The sequence below is a fragment of the Lutjanus erythropterus genome, chromosome 8 (assembly GCF_056507025.1).
Source record: "Lutjanus erythropterus isolate fLutEry1 chromosome 8, fLutEry1.hap2, whole genome shotgun sequence".
Classification (NCBI taxonomy): Eukaryota; Metazoa; Chordata; class Actinopteri; order Lutjaniformes; family Lutjanidae; genus Lutjanus; species Lutjanus erythropterus.
In genome coordinates this window covers 20,359,759-20,379,433 of record NC_139324.1, presented here as the reverse complement: position 1 = coordinate 20,379,433, position 19,675 = coordinate 20,359,759, and the positions used below count along the sequence as shown (strand labels likewise).

General features: G+C 37.4%; 1 protein-coding gene across 1 annotated transcript; it reads left to right on the top strand.

Moving 5' to 3' along the window:
• Window positions 1-15,551: 15,551 nt before the first annotated feature.
• Window positions 15,552-19,551, top strand: cfap97d2 (CFAP97 domain containing 2). Its single transcript, XM_084724052.1, has 6 exons — window positions 15,552-15,683; window positions 16,754-16,850; window positions 17,035-17,115; window positions 17,746-17,864; window positions 17,994-18,180; window positions 18,972-19,551. Exons 1-6 carry the CDS (start codon window positions 15,637-15,639, stop codon window positions 19,275-19,277), a joined length of 837 nt encoding a protein of 278 aa, XP_084580178.1. The 5' UTR covers window positions 15,552-15,636; the 3' UTR covers window positions 19,278-19,551.
• The last annotated feature ends 124 nt before the right edge of the window (window positions 19,552-19,675 follow it).

Sequence of the window (19,675 nt, the reverse complement as noted above, 5' to 3'; positions counted from 1 at the left end):
TGCATACATAGAAGAAGTCTTGAAGTCTTTTTTTACTTAAGCTTCTGAGAAATGGGACCAACACAGTGTTGCATTTATATTTTTGTTGAGTATATATCCAGTGCACCACCTCAGACAAGGGTTAAAGGCAGTTATTAATGTAATTTAAGCAATTTACACGTTTGCTGTAGACCCACATCCACATGTGTCCTGTGAGGTCAAGTGGACTCATTGTGGAATCATCACAAGTCGGAGGAGTGCACTGCAGGCTCTCCAGCTCTCTCCCTCTGCAGAGGCCTCTCATGTCATCTTCCCTATCGATCTGTCTACTGTAATGTAAAGTATCATTGCACCCTGGAGGATATCGTCTGACAATTTTGTCAGGGATCATTAGAATACTTCTTTTTGATTGCCCAGGCTGCGGCCGGCAGGAAGTGGCTCCCTTGTGAGTTTTTAACAGCCTGTTTTCTCTTGGTGGAGAAAAATAACTTGATTTAAGATGCACAGAGATAAATGGACTGGTTTCAGTTTTACTCATGGCCTTTGTGGTTTTACTGTACTCACACATGGGGGTGTATGAGGACTGCATGAATTGATTGCATGATCATTTAGATCAGATTGATATATATGAAGTGATTTTTTCCATACTATCTAATGTGAAAAATAAAATAATATTTAGAGAGATATTCAATAACATTATAACTATGCTTGGACTTCTTAGTAACACTCACACACATATATGTAATATGTTTGTGTGAACTTGTCCTTGAAACAAGTGAACACTCTCTGATATGAATGAGCCAGAAATTCAATAGAATTTGTGTTATGTTTAGATTAGAATAAAGATATTTAAATAAATTGAATAAGCATGATGAACTTTGTTGAGAGCATTGATTTTAAATCATAAATACCTACAGTATCCTAACCTGCTTTTTGGAAGGATGGAATATTCCAGCCAGTTTGCTATTTATTTAATATAATGGAAATTAAATCAATGATTAAAGGAAGCATAATTAATAAACCTGGAAAGTACTGCAGTTTCCACTACAGACCAATATGGATCATGTAATCCTGGATAATAATAAATAGTATGTGATTTTAATAGTTATAAAAAACACACTGGATATAAGATGTAACAGTTAACATACTACGATGTTGAACAATACTGAGGACCAATTTTACAACTAGAGGAGTGCAGTCAATAGAGTGCATGTGTGTGGCAGCCAATCCAAAAAATAATATTTGCATGTAACCCCTTTGTAATCACTAACATTTTAATTGACTTTGTCATTCTTGAGTTATGTCCAAAAAGGTGTTTTGTGAGGTCATAGTGACCAAAATTTGATCAGGTCATCCTTGAGTCCAAGTGGATGTTGGCACTAAATATGAAAATATTCCCTCCGAATGTTCCTGAGAGAACACGTTCACAAGAGTGGGATGGACATGAGTTTAACCTGATCGTGGACTACCAAGATGTTATCAATTCATTCCTGAGTCCAAGTGGTTATTTGTGTCAAAGTCTCGAGGCCCACAAAGTGTTCTTGGGATATCACATTCACAAGAATGGGATGACACAAAAGCATAATGCCTGTGGCCACTGTGGCCTGTTGAGGCATAAAAAAGGCTGTGAATCCATCAGCATATAGTCATGAATGAGGTTGATTGGGCCAGAACTGTGCAAGATTAGCTCCAGGTCCGCTGGTCACGCCTGCACACACACACACAAACAATTGCATGATTCCCACAGGCTTACGCCTGGCAGAGATAATGAAGCTATTTCTGCTATTGATTTGAACCAGTGTTGCTAATAAGGGAGTATGACAAACTTTGCAAGGAAATCAAATAAGTCGATGTGATACTGTGTAAATAATAGTTGTGTAATGTACAACAGTGGGAAGAGTACAAAAATCTGTAGGTTATTCAAGTTAGAGAAGAGTACTGTTATATTACTGAAGTATTACTCAGCTACAAGTGAAACTAATTTTGTTAAAAATAAAATAGAAATAATTCTTCTCAGAGCAATCAGGTCTGTTAACACACGTGCAAATTCACATCCTTTCTTCGTGTCCAGTTCAACTTTGATGAACTTTGAGTGGGTAGAGTCACAGCCTCAACCATTAGCACTGCACAGTCCTGATCAGTGGTCACAGCTACCTCTCCAAACCTCTGCTTGTCACAACGTTTTTAAGTGGTTTGTTTGTCATGATTTGGCCCATTTGCAATCAGATAGCCTTGGCTACAAAACCGCAAATCAAAGGTTTGGATATTGGCTCAAATTGTAGCCTTACTCTGTTGTGAATTACGATTTTAAAACGAGGGACGTACATTACATAGTGTAATGCTGATTAAAATAAAGACAGTAAAATTACATACTTGAAAAACTATTTGTGAAACTGCAAGCACCCTAAAAACGTGAGTAGTTGTATTTTGTTACTTCCACCCCTGGTAATACACTGAAACATTTTCAACAATTTAATGTTTAGGATTTAGTGGCGTCTAGTGGTGAGGTTTCAGATTGCAGCCAACTTGCCTCACCCTCCCCTTCCAAGTGTGTAGGAGAACCTCACAAAAAACACAAATGGCTGTCTCTAGAGCCAGTGTTTGGTTTTCCCATTATGGGCTACTGTAGAAACATGGCGGTCCAATATGATGCTCCATGAAAGACAGCCTGCGCCAACTGTGGACATAAAGGGCTCATTCTAAATAAATGCAATCCTTATTTTCAGGTCATTATACACTAAAAAAAACTGACTATTATATAACATTTCTGTCATATTTTATTAATAAATCCCTTTAAATCTTACACATTGGACCTTTAATCTGTTCAAAGTGATGCCATTCTGTCATTAATGTAAAAAGCATTAAGTTTCATAATCATCTTGTTGCAGTTTAATTTAGAAAGTTGTGCGTTGACCCAAGTCATGGCCAGTACTTTCAGGGATTTGTAGACTGGGCCCCCTATATCCATGTTTAGTAGCGTTGAAACCATCCGCTCCCTTTCACCCAGCATGCCCACAGCCAAGATGTCTGCCAATCAGAGAGGGGGAGAGAGAGAGCTTTGTTTGGCACTGCTTAGAGCAAGTGTTCGCTAGCAAATGAGCAGCTGCTATGAACCAAGTCATGACCAAAGACTTTATTCAAACACATGGAGTCACTCACTCACTCTCACACACACAAACACAAACATAAACAAGTTCTTATTGTTAACAAATGAATTACATCCTTCAGGTTGTAAACAGAGCTGCTGATGACCAGGATCAGGGTTGGAAAAGTTGACAGAATTGTCAGCTTGACTAGGCTTAAACTTCTACACTACACTATATTAGTATCACTAATTTGTAATTCAGTTTTATCAGAAAAGATAGATGTATTTCATATGCATGCTGCCCAAGAAAAATACAGAATATGAGCCTTCTGGACAGCTGATATGTTTAACACATAACAGCATCCAGCTTTGATTCACTGTCAGTTGCTGCTCACTGGTACTTGGCTAAAATGCAACACCATATGTGATGTTTAGACATGGGCTCTAAAACCTCTTCAGTGCACCCACATTCTGACTAATAGGGCAAAAGACCAATAGCACAAATTTAGGAATCCCACACACATAATAACCACCTCCTCTTTAAAATCCATTGTGACCAACAATATTCATTATTGCCGAGAGATAAGGGCAATGACACTGGCCCAGCGAGGATTCAGGCACCCTCCACTGTATAGCAAGCCAGCCCACATTCAGTGAATATAGAGTGCTAGTTATACAGTCTAAATCTATCAAGCTGGATATACAATACATGTGTCATAGCCACATAATGATGATCTGAGGCCTGTGCCTTTATACAATAGCATTTCCACTTTCATCTGTCTTCCATGTAAGCTTCATGGTGTATAATTTAACAAAGTAGGACAGTAGAGAAACAGCCTTTTAAAAGTATGCGCGAAGTAAAATCAACTTGACAACTACTTTCAAATACAGAAAAAATATGACTTTCAATATTTAATGAAGCCATATAGCCTAATACCAGGCCTTGAATTTCATCATTTTAGGGGCAAGACCGCTTGGCCTTTGGTGTTATCAGTTTTTAAACAGTATAAAGGCCCAGTGCCCGGGCAGCAAGGCCACCCATGGAAATAATGGATTTAACTTAAGGGTTAAGGAAGATTTTATTTTTATTCAATTTTTTCCTTATTTGTTAATGCCTAGTAAAGGAAGTCAGTCAGAGGTCAATTTATATAATGACGTCATACTAGTGTGTGACATGTAATGAATTAGGATCTCAAAATAAAGACAAACTTTCTTAAAATAGTCATGAATAATAATGAAAAAGTTTCTCACTGTTTTGAGATACTTTCATTATTTTGAGATACTAACTCAATATTTTGAGATAGTAAGTCATTATTTTTAGAAGGTGTCTCATAATGACTAACAGGATCTTCTTTTTTTCATCACGTTAGTGCTGATGGGCTTTCATACAGAGAGACTGACAGTAGCACAATGAAAGTACAGATGTTTTAGAAAAGGAGACTATCATATATAACGCAGATCTAGCTTTCTGTCACTGTTAACAGAGACTCCAGCATGCAGCGTAAACCACAGAATTGTACAGTAACATTAGGTTACAAGGATAGTTTATATCACATCAACACTTCTGTCCATATTGACATGCTCCCTTTTTCTTGCTTGTCCTGAGTACTCAGCCTCTGCTGTAAGTCTATTGACACTCAGGATAAATAGCCCAGTTTTCCAGCAGTTCATACCCAGCTTAAAATCTAACCCACCCCTGTTTATGTGTGCAGCGTTTCACTTGATGTTGCCCAATCAGAATTTCAACAAAAGACAAACCTAGAAACCATAATGACAGGAAAGAGGCAGAGGAAAAATTGGTGAAATCAGCTGTGGTATATAATTTTTTGCGTGGCATAAGACCAAACTGAGAGCGACTAAATTCTGACTAAAACTTAGCCTGCTACTGTCCCAAGAGTAATGAATGAATATTCAACTAACCCTTCATAAGTCCCACCACTAACAGGTGAGCAAGCTTGGAACCTCGGTCAAATTTCTCCTGATCTCACGTCATAGCTAATTTTAGCAAAACGCTACCTCACCGGCCAGATAAACATGGTTGTAGATTTGCCAGCTTGTTAGCTGACTTAAAATGTGAATATATGTCACTTTTACAGGCTTCACAGCAACATCTCTTTACCACTCTAAATATTTGTTCTCCTTTTTCAACAGACAAGCCTATCACATAGCATATCTAAGTACGGGAAGCAAGAAAGGAGAAATTTGACCAAAGATCCAAGCTTGCTCAACGGTAATTGGAGCACAGAAAAGGGGCAGGGCTAAGGAAGGGTCAGTAAGGTTGCCATATCATCAACAGATGTCCCATCAATAATAACTACCGCTTCGTTTGGGTCTCAGTCTCTCCTCCCACCAACTTCAGAGTTCATACATGTTCAATAAATCCCATTTTCAGAAATCAAGTTACTTTACTGAATTTTTAGTCTGTTTATCTGACGAGTAAATTTTTCCCTCTATTAAAAAACAAAAAAAGGTCTAAGATCCTCCATGGTTTCAACCAAGTGTTACAGTCTATATTTAGATACATCTGTCACAAAGGCAAGTGTGGTTGAAAGACAGATGAAGATAGATGTTCTCAGTTTTGCTTTGGGGCGAGGCAAGAAGTGCCTTCACTGTTTAGTCACCCAAAGCATGAGGAAGGGCCCACAGTCAAATGGAACAGTGAACAAGTGAGCGGATATTAGTAATGAATGCTACAGCGGTCACTCATGCCAAGCATCGTTCTGCACTGGCACTGCCCTTCCTGTGGCCTTTACCCCCCCCACACACACACACACACACACACACACCCTCGTCTAAACTTTACCCTGAAGCGATACACACACACATTCATGTCTTAATGATGCGCAAGGCCCAAAATAAAGCCCACTCTCAAATCACGCCCTTTTATAATCATCTCTCTGGGAGTTTCCTGTCCAGTGAGAATTGTCATAATCAACACATTGCTTCCTTATCAAGAGAACACTTTCCATTTTTAGCTCCTCCGAGCTCTCTTCTACTGTTTTGCTGTTTAGTTTGAGCCCTCTATGATTTTGACAGCTTTATTTTTGAAGTGATTGTTCAAGTTTTCTTTGTAATGTGATTCTTTAATGGCAGTGAGATGCATTGCACTATCCTATAGGGCTGTAACAGTGCAGTTACATAGTCAAGCTCATGAAGCTGGCGTTTACCCGAATGTACAGCCATGTGCGGTCATGTGATTGATTGGTTCCTGCAGTGCCAATAAGATAATCAATGTTTCAGCTATTTCACTCCCTCTTTAGCCACTGATCTGCCATGTAGTGAACCATTCTGTTCTGCTCGATGCACTATCTTTATCCTGTACATCTTGTACAGATAGTAGAAGTCGCTGTAACCGTGAGGATCAAAGATTACCTTGTACACACTTGGACCGGAAAAAATACAACAAGTAGGTGGACAATAAATGTGATACCATCAGGTTATTTTGAGTCAGGCATGAGGTGGATTCTTCCTCATGAACTACTTTCCTCCATGCTAGAGGATGCAGTCTTCTGCACTACCTGATCAGCTGGGTTCAGTTTGTATGGAAACAATCAAACTGACTCACTTTGACATAATTTATTTGCAGAGATTTGGCACTTCACACAGCCGGTTAGGAGGCTTTTTTTTTATATGTTTTTAACTTCATGCTGTATGTTTATCCTTCAATTGTGTACACAGGTAGATATATTACTTTAAATGCATTTTGTTATCATGCTGCCTAAAGAAGAAGCCATAGCCCAGAAGTCCTTTTTATTATACACAGTAATAGGTGTGTTTCTCTCATGAAATAGTCAAAAATTATGTTCATGAAACTCCTCTGGTTTTTTGAATAATATGACCTCTTAAAATTCTTACACTGCTCAGCAGACAGCTCCTATATTTCACATTTCTGACCTGCACAAAAACACCTGAACACAACACAAGTCAGCAGAAGACTTTTCAAATGAGATCACAATGTCAGCTGCTTTAACATTCAACCATAAGACAATTTATTCGCTGACAAAACAATATACAATCTAAGCTTACGATCTAATTTTCAAGTCTCAGAAGTTTTTTGTTCACACATTCAAAAGTCTACAACAGGGATACTCAGCTTGTGGCTAGTGGCCTAAACTCTGGCCCCTGACAGGGTGCTGGATGGCCCTCTGACCATTTGTAATTCACAATGAAAATAAACTGAGTCACTCTGTTTTTAAGTGTTCAAACTGCAAAAGACAGTGTTCAGATCTACTTACACATGCAAGTCAGGATTTTTATTCACAAAGTATGATGAATGGAAAATGTGGTATTTGAATTTGCTTTACTCACTTTAACTAAAAATAAAATGCATGTATGTTTTACAGCTCCAGTGTTTGTAATAGCAATGTGTCATTGGATCAGATGGAGAGCTATGCAGTGGAAGACAGAAAACTGTTTACTGAAGAAGAGTAAAGGTTATGCAGAAATAAAGATAATTCTGATCCCATAAAATAGTTTCCATAAAAGAGCTTTAAATATGCTCTTCATTCTGTCCCTGGTAGGAGCAGTTTATCTTTATGGTTTATGTTTATGAGTCATTCCAAAATTTCAGTGTTTGCATGATGAAAGATGTTCCAGCTATGTTTAATGCTGATTAACTCTTTTAAATCTGATTTCAGTCCATTTGAAAATAAGGAATTTCAAAGAACGGTGGGTTATGGGCCTTTTAATAGTGTCCCTGGTCTAACATATGTCAATATGCTTTTGAAAATGTGGGTAAGCCATGTAAAGAATATGTGATACATTAATGGTGATTAGGATGATTAGCTCTAAATCTGTAACATTCATCCTTGAATTGGACATTGAAGGTGTCTGCAGGACAAAACATGAAAATACAGTATGGTCCCATAAACTGATAGTTTCAATGTCCAAGTCATAGTACACATGTTAAAAACCCCAATTGAATATATGACTTCAGACATCCATACAGTACAAGATTAAAAGGTTTTGTATCAATGAGAGAAACTGTTTGGTTTTTGCAAGTTTTAAACCAACATAGAAGGACGAGGGACCTTGCCAGTAACCAAGAAGCTGAGATGTTCAGAAGAGGTGAAGTTGCCAAGGGAAACAAGAGGACATTTATAGTCCTGAACCAAACTGAGGTTACATTTAAGAAGACAAATCTAAGCATAAATCTGCATTTGCGTTAGCTTGCTGCAGTCGATTAGTCCGGCATGTTACTGTACTCAGCCTCTCTCCGACTAATTTGTTATCCTCATAACTCATTCCACTGTTATGTAACAGGACTGTGGCTCTTTTCTAACTTGTAAAGACTGCATCTTTCATTATTTATACCCTTTCATAGCACAGATCTATCTGGGATATAGGCCTGTATGGGTTTGAGTATTAAAATGGGGCAAACTTCCTGCATTCAGGAGGAAGTGCAATATGTGTGCGCCAAACTGTCATCAAAAGAGCCACTTTTAGAGGGATAAAGCCTATTTCCGAGTCAAAGCATCCATTCCTCTGTAGCTCAGCAGCATTAATGGAGCGGCAGGGCCCAGAGTATAGTGCCTCAGAGTCGTTACCTATTCTACCATCCATTAGCTGAAAATTGTGTTGACTTGAAAACTAGTTTCTATAGATCGAGGGAGCAGGGTTTTCAGATTTAGTTAGAGTTAAGGTTTTGTCACTGTTAACCAGGGGACTGTATACACAAAGAAAGGAGCAGGGGAGGGGAAAATAGGGGTTGATAACTCCCACATAATAGTCAAACATGAAATGTTTTTTCTGACATTATTAAATATTGTTATATATGTACAGCATTTCTACCATACTAAATAATGGCAGTACAGGGTCAACTCCAAAAGAAGTAAGGAGTATGCACAGAGAGGTCTCAAGTGTCTGCTTCTATTTTTAAAAAGGTCAAGACAGCGTTTGTAATACCTTATCCACACCAATCTGATAGATGATCACTGAGTGTGGAGGAGAAGAGAGCTTTTAAGAGGAGAGGAGAGACCTTCTGTTGGCAAGAGCTTCCTGCTATATTCACAATGCATCACTTTTGAGGCCTGTTGATCTGAAAGGTATGAATAAACTGTTACATTTGAGCCAGCTAGCTGCATAAATATGCCAGCGTGGTGTTGTGCCAAAGTGTTCAACAGCCCCGCTGGTCCACCATGACAGTATCATGTTTTCCCAAGACTTGGCATGAAAAGTACACGTGTTATTGTTCCATAATCATATATAACATATCGAAAACCTATTTGCTGTGCCCATCTTTCTAAGCGCCTGCCAGTCAAAACATCATTTATCTCCTCAGAGGCTATAAGTGTTGACCTGGACCATCTGCTGCTTGCTATGAAGTTGCTCTTCTCTTGAAATTGAGTGCTAACTCACAAAAATAGATGCACATTTGAAATGCAAAAGACCTGACGAGCAGACCAACAGCCTAGCTGACAAAAGCACAGCTGTAAAAACTCTGAAGAACTCCTGGCCAGTAAAAGTAAAACTCGCATAAAGAAGTGTTTTACCAGTGCACATAAGAACGGCTACAAGTGCCCCAAATACATTATCTGCTTCGACACCCTCTTAAATTATAGTTTATAACCATAAGCCAATGATATTTGGGGGGTCTTAGCATGGAAAGGTGGTCTCCTACAGTAACCAAACCACAGTCTCCCATGTTTTACCTATCCATCCACCAATGCCTCCTCCCTACACAGACTTTCTTGCGCTTTACACAATGTTTGTCCTTTTTTCATGCCATTATCACCCCCTGCTGGGACTCCACCTTCATATATATGTACTTTTCCCATAAGACTAAACATTGTAGTGTCCACCAGTGAAGGCCTATTCAGCTGGCAAGTCCAGCCCTTTAACAACCTTCAATCCAGCCCTTTTTAAATTATTTATACAAATGAAAAAAGTATAAATAAATGAGTTCTTCAAATGAGAGAGAGCCTTATTAGCCCCCTGCTAATAAGCCTGTTATGTTTGGCTAATAAGTCTGTTATGTCTGTTAAGCACAGACATTTATTAAATTTAAAACTTAAAAATTTAGGATTTAGGAGAGTCAAACTGAATGATAAAAATGTTAAATGCAACGTTGTGTTTTTTGAAACAACAAGCTGCTTTTTATTTAGGATTACAAAGGTACTTTTTTTTCCTGCACTTTTGTAAATAATACTAAAAAAGTGGAGAAGAAAGTGCATTGTTTTACACATTTAAATTTATAACTTTACAGGTCAGACATGGTGAATATAAATATCCAACCTCTTGACACTTTTTTTTTCTTTCCCCTCTAAAAAAGCAGGTCTGTTGCACACTTTGGAGTGAGACTGGGATGAGAAGAGAAAATGAATATTTATTTTTTCCAGTAAAGCCATGTTCTACACTGAAGGACTACGCAAGATAAAATAATAACAGTCTTTTTTTGCAGGTCTCTGCCCAGTCATACTAACAAGCAGGCTTAGAGCTGATGTGATCCTGCCACCTCAAAACAAGACCTTCTCATTGGCCCTGTTACCATAGACACTTTCCATCACACAGATGTTTTTTTGTTTTTTTAACGTAACGGGGGAATGTGCAAACTCCTCCTGCTGATGTCGCTGCAGTGGCTCTGGCCACAGGCATAAACTAGAACAGGGACAGTGTTTCTGTTGCATGGCCATAATGGAAGAAATACAGTAACAGGTCTAAAAATGTCTTGTAATTTCCTTAAACTTCATTGGATTGGATTATTCATCAAAGCAAAGTACTATGCTGATCATCTGAGGTCTCAGAGTTGTTATCAAGCAGCACAGATGTTGAAATATCATGAGTAATAATAATGAACAATGTGACAAAACGCCTTTAGTCACAGCTGGCCAGTATTAAAATGTTTTTACCCTTAGAATAGCAATCATTTTATTTTAATTTCTCATTTTTTACCTTTATTATTGTTATTAAGAATGACTTCATCTGAAAAACATTATGCATAGCTCATATTCACACAAACACACACACACCTGTGTGTGCGCGCGCACACACACACACACACACACACACACACACACACACACACACACAGTCTGTTAAGTTGATATGTGTATCAGGTCCTGCTGCACTTCCCCTGTCCCAAAGAGACCGTTTTTCTAAGCACTTATTCCCACAATGGTGCGATGGAAGATCCACCACTGAGACTTCTCTCAACTGCTAGAATCCCCTGCCGTTCTGCAGAGGAGATGAAAACAAGACTCATTAACTTAAATACATCATTATTTCCCTTCTTAATTGATGATTATACATCCAGAGCCCAGAAAAAAACATTTGACTTTTTCATGCCTTGTCTCTTTTTTTTGCATTCAGTGACAATGGATATAATTGGATCAATTTTGAGTGAATTTTTGACAGTGATTAATGGCAAAAAAAATGACCAAATGAAAACCAATCTCCTAATATTGGCATCAATCTATTACAAATGTTAAACACAAAATAATCAATTGCATGACAAACCAACACATTTAGAATGACGCATGTAATGAATCATTGATTAAACCTCTTGTTTTTAGAAGTGGCTGTGAGTAATCAAGGTGTGACAGGTGTGAGTGTTTTTGTTAAATAATGGAAGGTCAAACTGCATTCTGGCAAAAAAAAACAACTTCACAAATAAACAGGAACATTCCAGGCAAACACAACAAAGTTTAGAGAAAAGTATCAATCAGGGAAAAGACACAAAAACATCACTGAGACACTGAAAAGCCCTCGAAGTGAAGTAAGGTAAATCATGAAAAGGAAAAGAATTTGGCTGTAAATCTGTCAAGAGCCGCTTATGTTCCAAACCTGAATCTTTGTGTGAGAAAGTTCTGTTCATACAACAAATGCTTTTTTTGTGTGTGGTGTTTGCATGTTCACCACTTGTTTGTGTGAGTTTCCTCCAGATGCACCAGTTTCTGCAGAACAAAGACTCGCAGGCCAGATGAACAACAGTAGAGACTCTGTATTTCTCAAAGCTGTGAATGTTAGTGTGAATGGCTGTAGCTTCATAAACTGTGATTCACTGTTAAAAAAACAAGTGGCAACACTTCATTTGAAGGGTTGTGCATGAGAAAAATCATTACACCGTCATAACATCTCGCGACACCTGTCATAAACATCAATGAGTCTTAATGATGGTTCATAACTGTCATTTCAAGATGTCATTCAGCCAGTTATGTCACATTTAATACAACATTGTTTGAAATGTCTTTGACAACTTGACATTAGTCAAGTTAATGCTGCCATTGTTATGACAACTTGACATTAACCCAGAAAACAATTTGTCAGTGTCTTTGTTATGACAAGTTGACATAATCAAACTTTATTGTTATCATCAAACTGTTTTAACATGATATTAAGTTGTCATATGTGGTTGGTTTTGACACTGACTATAAGTGTGTCATGAATATTTTTCTTGAACTCAAGTAAAGTGGAACATTTTGGACTTTTCATAGAGATGTTATTAAGTTTCATCACACTGTCAAATGCTTTTCAAATGGAAAATTTCCTGTTCTTCATGTAAATTTTTACCATTATACTTGTCATAAAGATGTTAAATGTCATACATGTAATGTACGTAATGTAATACAGAGGCCACCATCTGCTATTATCTGTAGCTGGTGTTAGCTTGTTAGCTTGCTTAGCCGTGCAATAAGTCAAGCAGCTATCTGCTATCTGTCCACCAGATAACTCTGATGGTATGACACACTTATAATTAGCTCATGACAGCCAATGTCAAAACCAACTACATATGACAGTCTAATGTACTATTGAAACGTAAAGCTGAACAGTTTCTATGAGTGTGATAATGTCAAGTTGTCATAACAAATGCATCTAAAATAATGTCAACTTTGCTTTAAAAGTGACATAATTGACCAAAAGATACTAAAAGACAACAACATTAAACATTCATAAACACATGTCCATGACAGGTGTTATGAAATGGTTATGACAGTGTAATGTTAGTTTCATGCACACTCCTTAAAATATAGTGTTACTCGGTAAGTAAACATGAAAAGTCAGTAGTTTTTATAAGCACTTCATAATGTCCTTAGGATTCATTCTCTTATATGCTTATAAAATATATTGCAGCATTTAAACTCATTGTGCGCACATGATGCATGTGATTTTTTTTTTTGCTAAAGCAAAAGTAATCACAAAGAAACAATGTGGGCACCTAGTTCTCCAGCCCCATTTTATCAGCCTGGTATGTGCCATCTGTCCCATCAACACGTCTCCTCTTATACAACAAAGTAATAAACTGGACTGGAAGCATTTTATTGCCTATAATTCATTCATGAGGTCTCACCCAGCACATCGAGATAGGCCTGCACTTGGGGGAACAATTAATTAGCTTGTGAGGGCATCTGTGGGGAGATGTCAGACATGAAGAAATGCCCTTTGCCATGGCAGCTTTACAACAACCCCTACAGTTATACACAACTGTATAATTATGTGACCTTCTCATAAAATTATACCTGTGCAATCATTTGCTTGTGTATTGATAGTTGGCTGTACAGGTAAAGCACAGGTTCCTTTTTCTAGTCCTAAAAAGTACACTAAATGTTGTTGCACTTAAACATTAGATTCAGAGTTTGTCACGGTGCATGAAGAGGGCTGACATAATGATCTATTACACATGAATCTATTCCAGGTTCTTGAGTGCTTTGGTTGTTCATTCTGCTATGGGATTTGAATTATTAACAGTTGTGATCTCAGTTGCACCAAAATGGTCATAGCCAGTTATCATCAGTAGGGGGTGGTATTGTAATATCGATGTTCATTCATGAAGTTATGTTGCCTCAATGGAATTCATTCAACAAATCTTTGACAGCATGCTCCAATGTGTTGTGCCATCCCAGACGTATAAATGGTATTTTACATGGTAACATGATACCACAGCATAGTATATAGTGCTGTATGGTGTATGTGTTAAATTTAATTGTTTAACAACTTTAAATAAAATTAAATTTCTATGTGGAATTCATGATCAGGCATCAACTTGGTGTGGTTTATGACAGATAGACATTTTTTTTCAGTATCTTCTATACAGACTGTGTTTGTAGAGAGTTGTTGACTTTTTAATTTGTTCTGGTCTAAGCTTTGAATGAATGTTCTGTACAGACTTCAATCAACTCATTAAGTTAAGTTTTTAAAGAAACATGATCAGCGTTTTAGCAGACTTCCCAGCATGCATTGTTTGACAGTTAAAATGCTCCTGAGACCCTTCTTTTTTTTAGCTTGAAGAAAACATTCATAATGCAAATTTGCTATGTGTCTGTTATACACTTTAAGATAAGTCATGGTTGCTTGTTTTCACAATAATGAAAACACAGCGAACCATGATGAAGCATAGTACTGAATTAATAAATTCTAGTAAATGTTCAATATTACAAGTCTTGTCTGAAGCTGTTGATATAATGTAATATCCTAAACATACTGAACATGGTTTCTCAAGCACATCTGAATTAATATAAACTTTATTTGACTAGAAATTTGTTTTGAATCATTACAAACCTCAACTTTATTGTCAAAATCATTTGACTTAAAATTTTAAGGCAGCCTGGACACTCACTTTTTTAAGACAAAATACCACAGCATAGTGTACAGGGCTGTAAGGTGCATGCATTCAATTTAATTGTTTTATAATGATAAATAAAATTGTTTTTCCATGTTAAATTCACGATCAGGTATCAGCCTAGTGTGTGGTTTATGAGAGCAAATTTTCTGTATAAACTGTGTTTGCAGTGACTCTGTTACTTTCAGTTGCTCTGCTCTAAGTTTCTAAGTAACTGTTACCAAGGCTGCAGTACAGAAGCCTGCATGCCCTTAATTTCATTGATTCAATCCTGTTAAATTTTTTTTTTTGAATGGAATGTAAAAATTCTACATTCTACATTTGATTATTACATGAACAGCATGTTTGAGAGATTCATCTCACTTTAAAGGTAGAATTAGTGGGATTCATCTGTTTGCAAATGCAACAGAAAGATGTCAGGATGTTAAATGCTGATATTTTTGGTTGGTACTCAGTGAGAAAAGACGACAATAAAGGCAGAGGACAGGGTCTCTGCAGATAAAGCTGCCACTACACCACTAGTGGGCCATAAGTGATGATTGAAAGGGTTTATGCTTATATGAGTCAATACAACATTTTTTTTTGGAGGAAAATGTTGTATTTTTTTTGCCTTAAACTCTAACAGAGAGTCTGATCAGATTCAAAAATCAGTGTCACTTTACTTGCAGGGATGTACACTCTGAAAAAGCAGAAGTGCATTTTGAGTCCACAGTTTGTTTTCCAGTTCATTTACGGCTTTGAACTGTGTGAAACGGTGTCTTCACACAGCAGCTCATTTTGCAGTCACTCTCTCCAGTCTCCTCGCTAATTAGCCTATCTCTATTCCTGTATGCGCGTCTCTGTGTGGAACTTGTTAAACAAGCACGTCGTTTGAAACCATTCATCTCTGCTCTCTTTCCCTCTCTCTCTCTCCAGCTGCTGTCATGGCAACCATGTATGACTGGCAGAAAACAGACTGCAGTCTCTGAGCTCCAGTCAACCTGGACACTTCAGAGCATGAACACAGTCTTATGGGCACATGAAGAGTTGTGATATGGAGACACCAGGGCAGCTGCAAACTGGGAGGTGAGTTGGAGAGACCTGAAGGACTCGGTTAGTTGACATAGTCACTGTTCATTCTCATGGGATTAATTCTTTGGATTAGATGAATCTGTCTGTTATTTTTCTGATTGATCAATTAGTTGTTTGGTTTATAAAATGTCCAAGAAATGGTGAAAAATGGAGCTGGAATCAGAGAAGTTGGACTTTCTTAACAAATGTCTCAAACTAATGATAATTGATTATCAAAATAGTAGGAAATAGTTGACAACTAATTCGATTAGTGGATTATTTGTTGTCGCTCTGTTTAACTACAAGACTAATGCAAAATGTTACAGCATTAAAATGTGTTTCTTTATGGTGCACTCTGAGAAACAGAGGGACTAACTAGAACCATAAAGGGTTCTATAGCTTGTCCCCATAAAAGAACCCCTTTTAGTTCTGGGAAGAACATTCTACCCAGAACCAAACATAAGGAGTTTAACCATCTGTAAAAGGTTTCATCCTCAATGAGAGGTTCTAAGGGGTTCTCTTGGTGTTCTGTCCATAATCGTTCCACCTTCTCTGGGTTCTAACAAGAACCCACATTCTACTGAGAACCCTTTCATATTCTAAAGGTTTCATCTAGAACCCATCCAAGGGGTTCTAGTAAGAACTTTCTATATTCCGTGGGTTTTGTCTACAATGCACTCAGGACATTCTACTGAGAACCCTTTTATATTCCAAGGGTTTCATCCAGAACCCACCCACAGAGTTCTGCTGAGAACCTTTTTCTATACCAAGGCTGTCATCTAGATCCCATCCAGGGGGTTCTACAAGAACCCTTGCATATTCAAGGGTTTTATCTAGATCAAGGATTTCAACAATATTTTAAGAAGTATTTCTTCCCAATAGGGTTCTTTGAATGAAAAGGGTACTTAACAGAACCGTTACAAAAAACTCTTGATGAACCCTCTCTTCAAAAGGGTTCATCAGAGGCGATGACGGTTCTGGGTTGAACCTTCAGAAAGAACTTTTCTGGAATCCTTATTTCTAAGATTGTGGCGATGGGTTCCTAAGCTTGTTGTATTTTAGCTTTGTTTGTTTTGTCTTGACAGGAGCAGGACACATCTGGCCTATCGACCCCTGCTTCCCTTAAGAAATAAATATCTGCAGCAGAACTGGGACAAGGCTTATGATTTACACCGGGAAAAGGTGAGGAAGAAACTTTAGATTATGGAGTGACAGTAACTTGTTATAACTTCTTATAACTGTACACCTTATACTACAAACACCTCAAGCTTTTACTCACAAACCAACTAAATTAACCTTTTTTCATCCAGTTTATTGCTGTTCTGTGTCTTGTAGAAATCGATATATTGTTTTTTTTTCTCCCAAGGTGAAGTCAGTACAACCAACAATAAACACAACTCCACCACGGACCTATGGTCACCTGACTGTCAAGCTGAATAAACTAAAGGTTGCTGTTTTTTCCTCTCATGTTTTCACCTCAACTCACATCATGTCCACAGGGTGGCAGCAGGTGTTTCAGACCTGAAACTTTCACCTACCTGATTTGGTTCCCAAAACAATCTGGGAACATTTGCTTTTTATCTTATTGAACATTTCTGCATAATGTTTCCAACATATTAGATTAAGAATTAATGGGGTTTTTGTTTGTTTTTTCACATAAGACTGTCACTGATACATTCCCAGAATGTTCTCAGGAAGTTAGATGAGTGTTTTTTAAACATTTCCTCTTAACATTCCTCATTACAGGCAGGTTTTACTGATGTAAATCTTACATTCTGGTCACCAAAATGTTCTGATAAGGTTAGTTGACCTTAATGGTGCTTACATGTTAGAACAGGAACTTTTCTACTATTAAAAATGTTGCACAAATGTCCTCACACTGTTCTGGGAAATTCATCAGGGAAGGCTTTGCATTTGGGGAATGCTGAGTTTAACAAAAACATGTGCACAACATTCTTAGAGCGTTGTGGTTGGGTTATTAAATGGAAACCTTTTTTCAATTTTTAATCTCAGTTTAAAAAAAAAAAAAAGCATGAATACTGTGTTTATATTTCTAAGCATATGTTAATGTATTCAGCTTGAAGAGGACTGGACGATGAAGATTCAGAGGGAAAACAATATGCTTATGGAGAAAATATCACACATCATGAGGACAACTGGAGGAGTTGACAACTGGAATTATTATGAAAGAAAAAGGTTAGTAGAAGTTGTGGCAGAACTATTAGTGTACGTGTAAGTCAGGCAACAAGTTATATTGCCAAGAAATACTGTAGCCCATGAAACTGAAAACCCAGTTGTAAAGCCTGCGTTTACTCTTCATTGTAGCCTTAGCAAGGAGAAGAGACATCTGGAGCTGCTCCGAATTACCAAGGAGAATCAAATGATCCTGCTGCGTCTGAGCCAGTGCCGGCCTCACTATAATGTGAGGAGCTGGCATGAGGACTGGCTGAAAACTCTCAAAGTGATGGACAGCATTGCACGTTACCCACGAGGAAGAGCAAATCAGCAGAAGGTTATATTTTTTTTCTTCTTTTTTCAAGTAACATGACTGCTGTGTTTCATTTCAGGGCTGATTATTTTCTGATTAATCGTTTAGTCCATGAGATATCAAAAAAATTGTGAAAAATTGCTCATCACAGTTTCACAGAGCCCAAAGTGACATCTTCAGATTGTTTCTTTTGTTCAACCAGCCACCCAAAACCCAAAGATTCTTCACTTACAAAATTACATAAATGATAAAGAAAAGTAGCAAATCATTATTTATGAAGCTGGAACCAGCAAATATTTGACATTTTTGCTGGAGGAATGACTGAAACAATCAACTGCTTATTAAAATAGTTGGCAATTAATTATCTTTCAATTGACTAACCTACTTAAATCAACTAAACATTGCAGCTCTAATTAATTTAAAATAAGCACAAGCAGTAACAAGCACTAGTGCTGCAACAACTAGTTGATTAATTGATTAGTTAATCGAAAGATAATTACTTGCCAACAATGCCAACTTTTTTAATAATCAATTAATTATTTTAATCATTTTTCAAGCAAAAGTCTCAAACATTTGCTGGTTCTAGCTTCTTAAATATGATTTAATTTTGACATTTTTCACATTTTTGACATTAGACAAAATGATTAGTCAGTTAATCTTAAATTAATCAGCACATTCATCACAATGAAAATTATCATTAGTTGCAGGCATAATCTACACTCAGGGTACTATAATATCAGAAATACAATTACCTCCCAAACTGTATCATGTGATCTTTATTGTAATGTTGATTAATGTCAATATGTCAATGACAGGGACAAGAGAAACCCATCAAAAGGTGTGGTGATTATGATAAAGAACAAACGATCAGTGCTGATGCAACCACACGCAGCCCAGCAAGCAATGAGGCCAAAGGAAAAGAAGAATCTGAGGAAAATGAAAAAAGAAAAGCAACCAGCAAGAAGGAAACTACAGGAAGAAAGATACAGCAGGGCATAACGACAAATCCTGTTCCTGAATCAAATGTACCTGAGAAATCCATCTCACCAGGCACACATGAGAATCCTGATTCTCCTGACACCATTCAAATCAAAGCAGATAACCCCCCCTCACAATGCTGACACTTTCTTCACCTGTTCAATCTGAAATGTCCAACACTCCTCACACACCTTAACCATTAAAGCTGAAACTGCAAGAGAGATTTTTTTTTTTTTGTTCTTTTGAGAAAGTCAAAATTTTCTGCATAATAAGGAGTCTCTGTTAATTCCACTATGAGCAGTTTTGCAGAAGACAGTCTCAGCTGAAGACAGGCTGCACCTTTACACTGTATAGTAATTATATGATATTTCGTTGTGGATTAGTGTAAAACAGACCAGTAGTGGCTGTGTAGTTGGCTGTGTACTAAGATAAATTTATGAACACAATACTTCTATGATTGTGTGAAACATCTTGCAAAGTTTTACTTCGAAAACAATAAATAAATAAATAAATAAATAAATAAATAAATATGTTCGTACTG

Coding starts and splice junctions, on each gene's coding strand:
- cfap97d2 (XM_084724052.1), top strand. CDS start 15,637: ATGAAGAGTTGTGATATGGAGACACCAGGGCAGCTGCAAACTGGGAG. Junction 15,684..16,753: donor GGGCAGCTGCAAACTGGGAG/GTGAGTTGGAGA, acceptor TTGTCTTGACAG/GAGCAGGACACATCTGGCCT. Junction 17,116..17,745: donor TCAAGCTGAATAAACTAAAG/GTTGCTGTTTTT, acceptor TAATGTATTCAG/CTTGAAGAGGACTGGACGAT.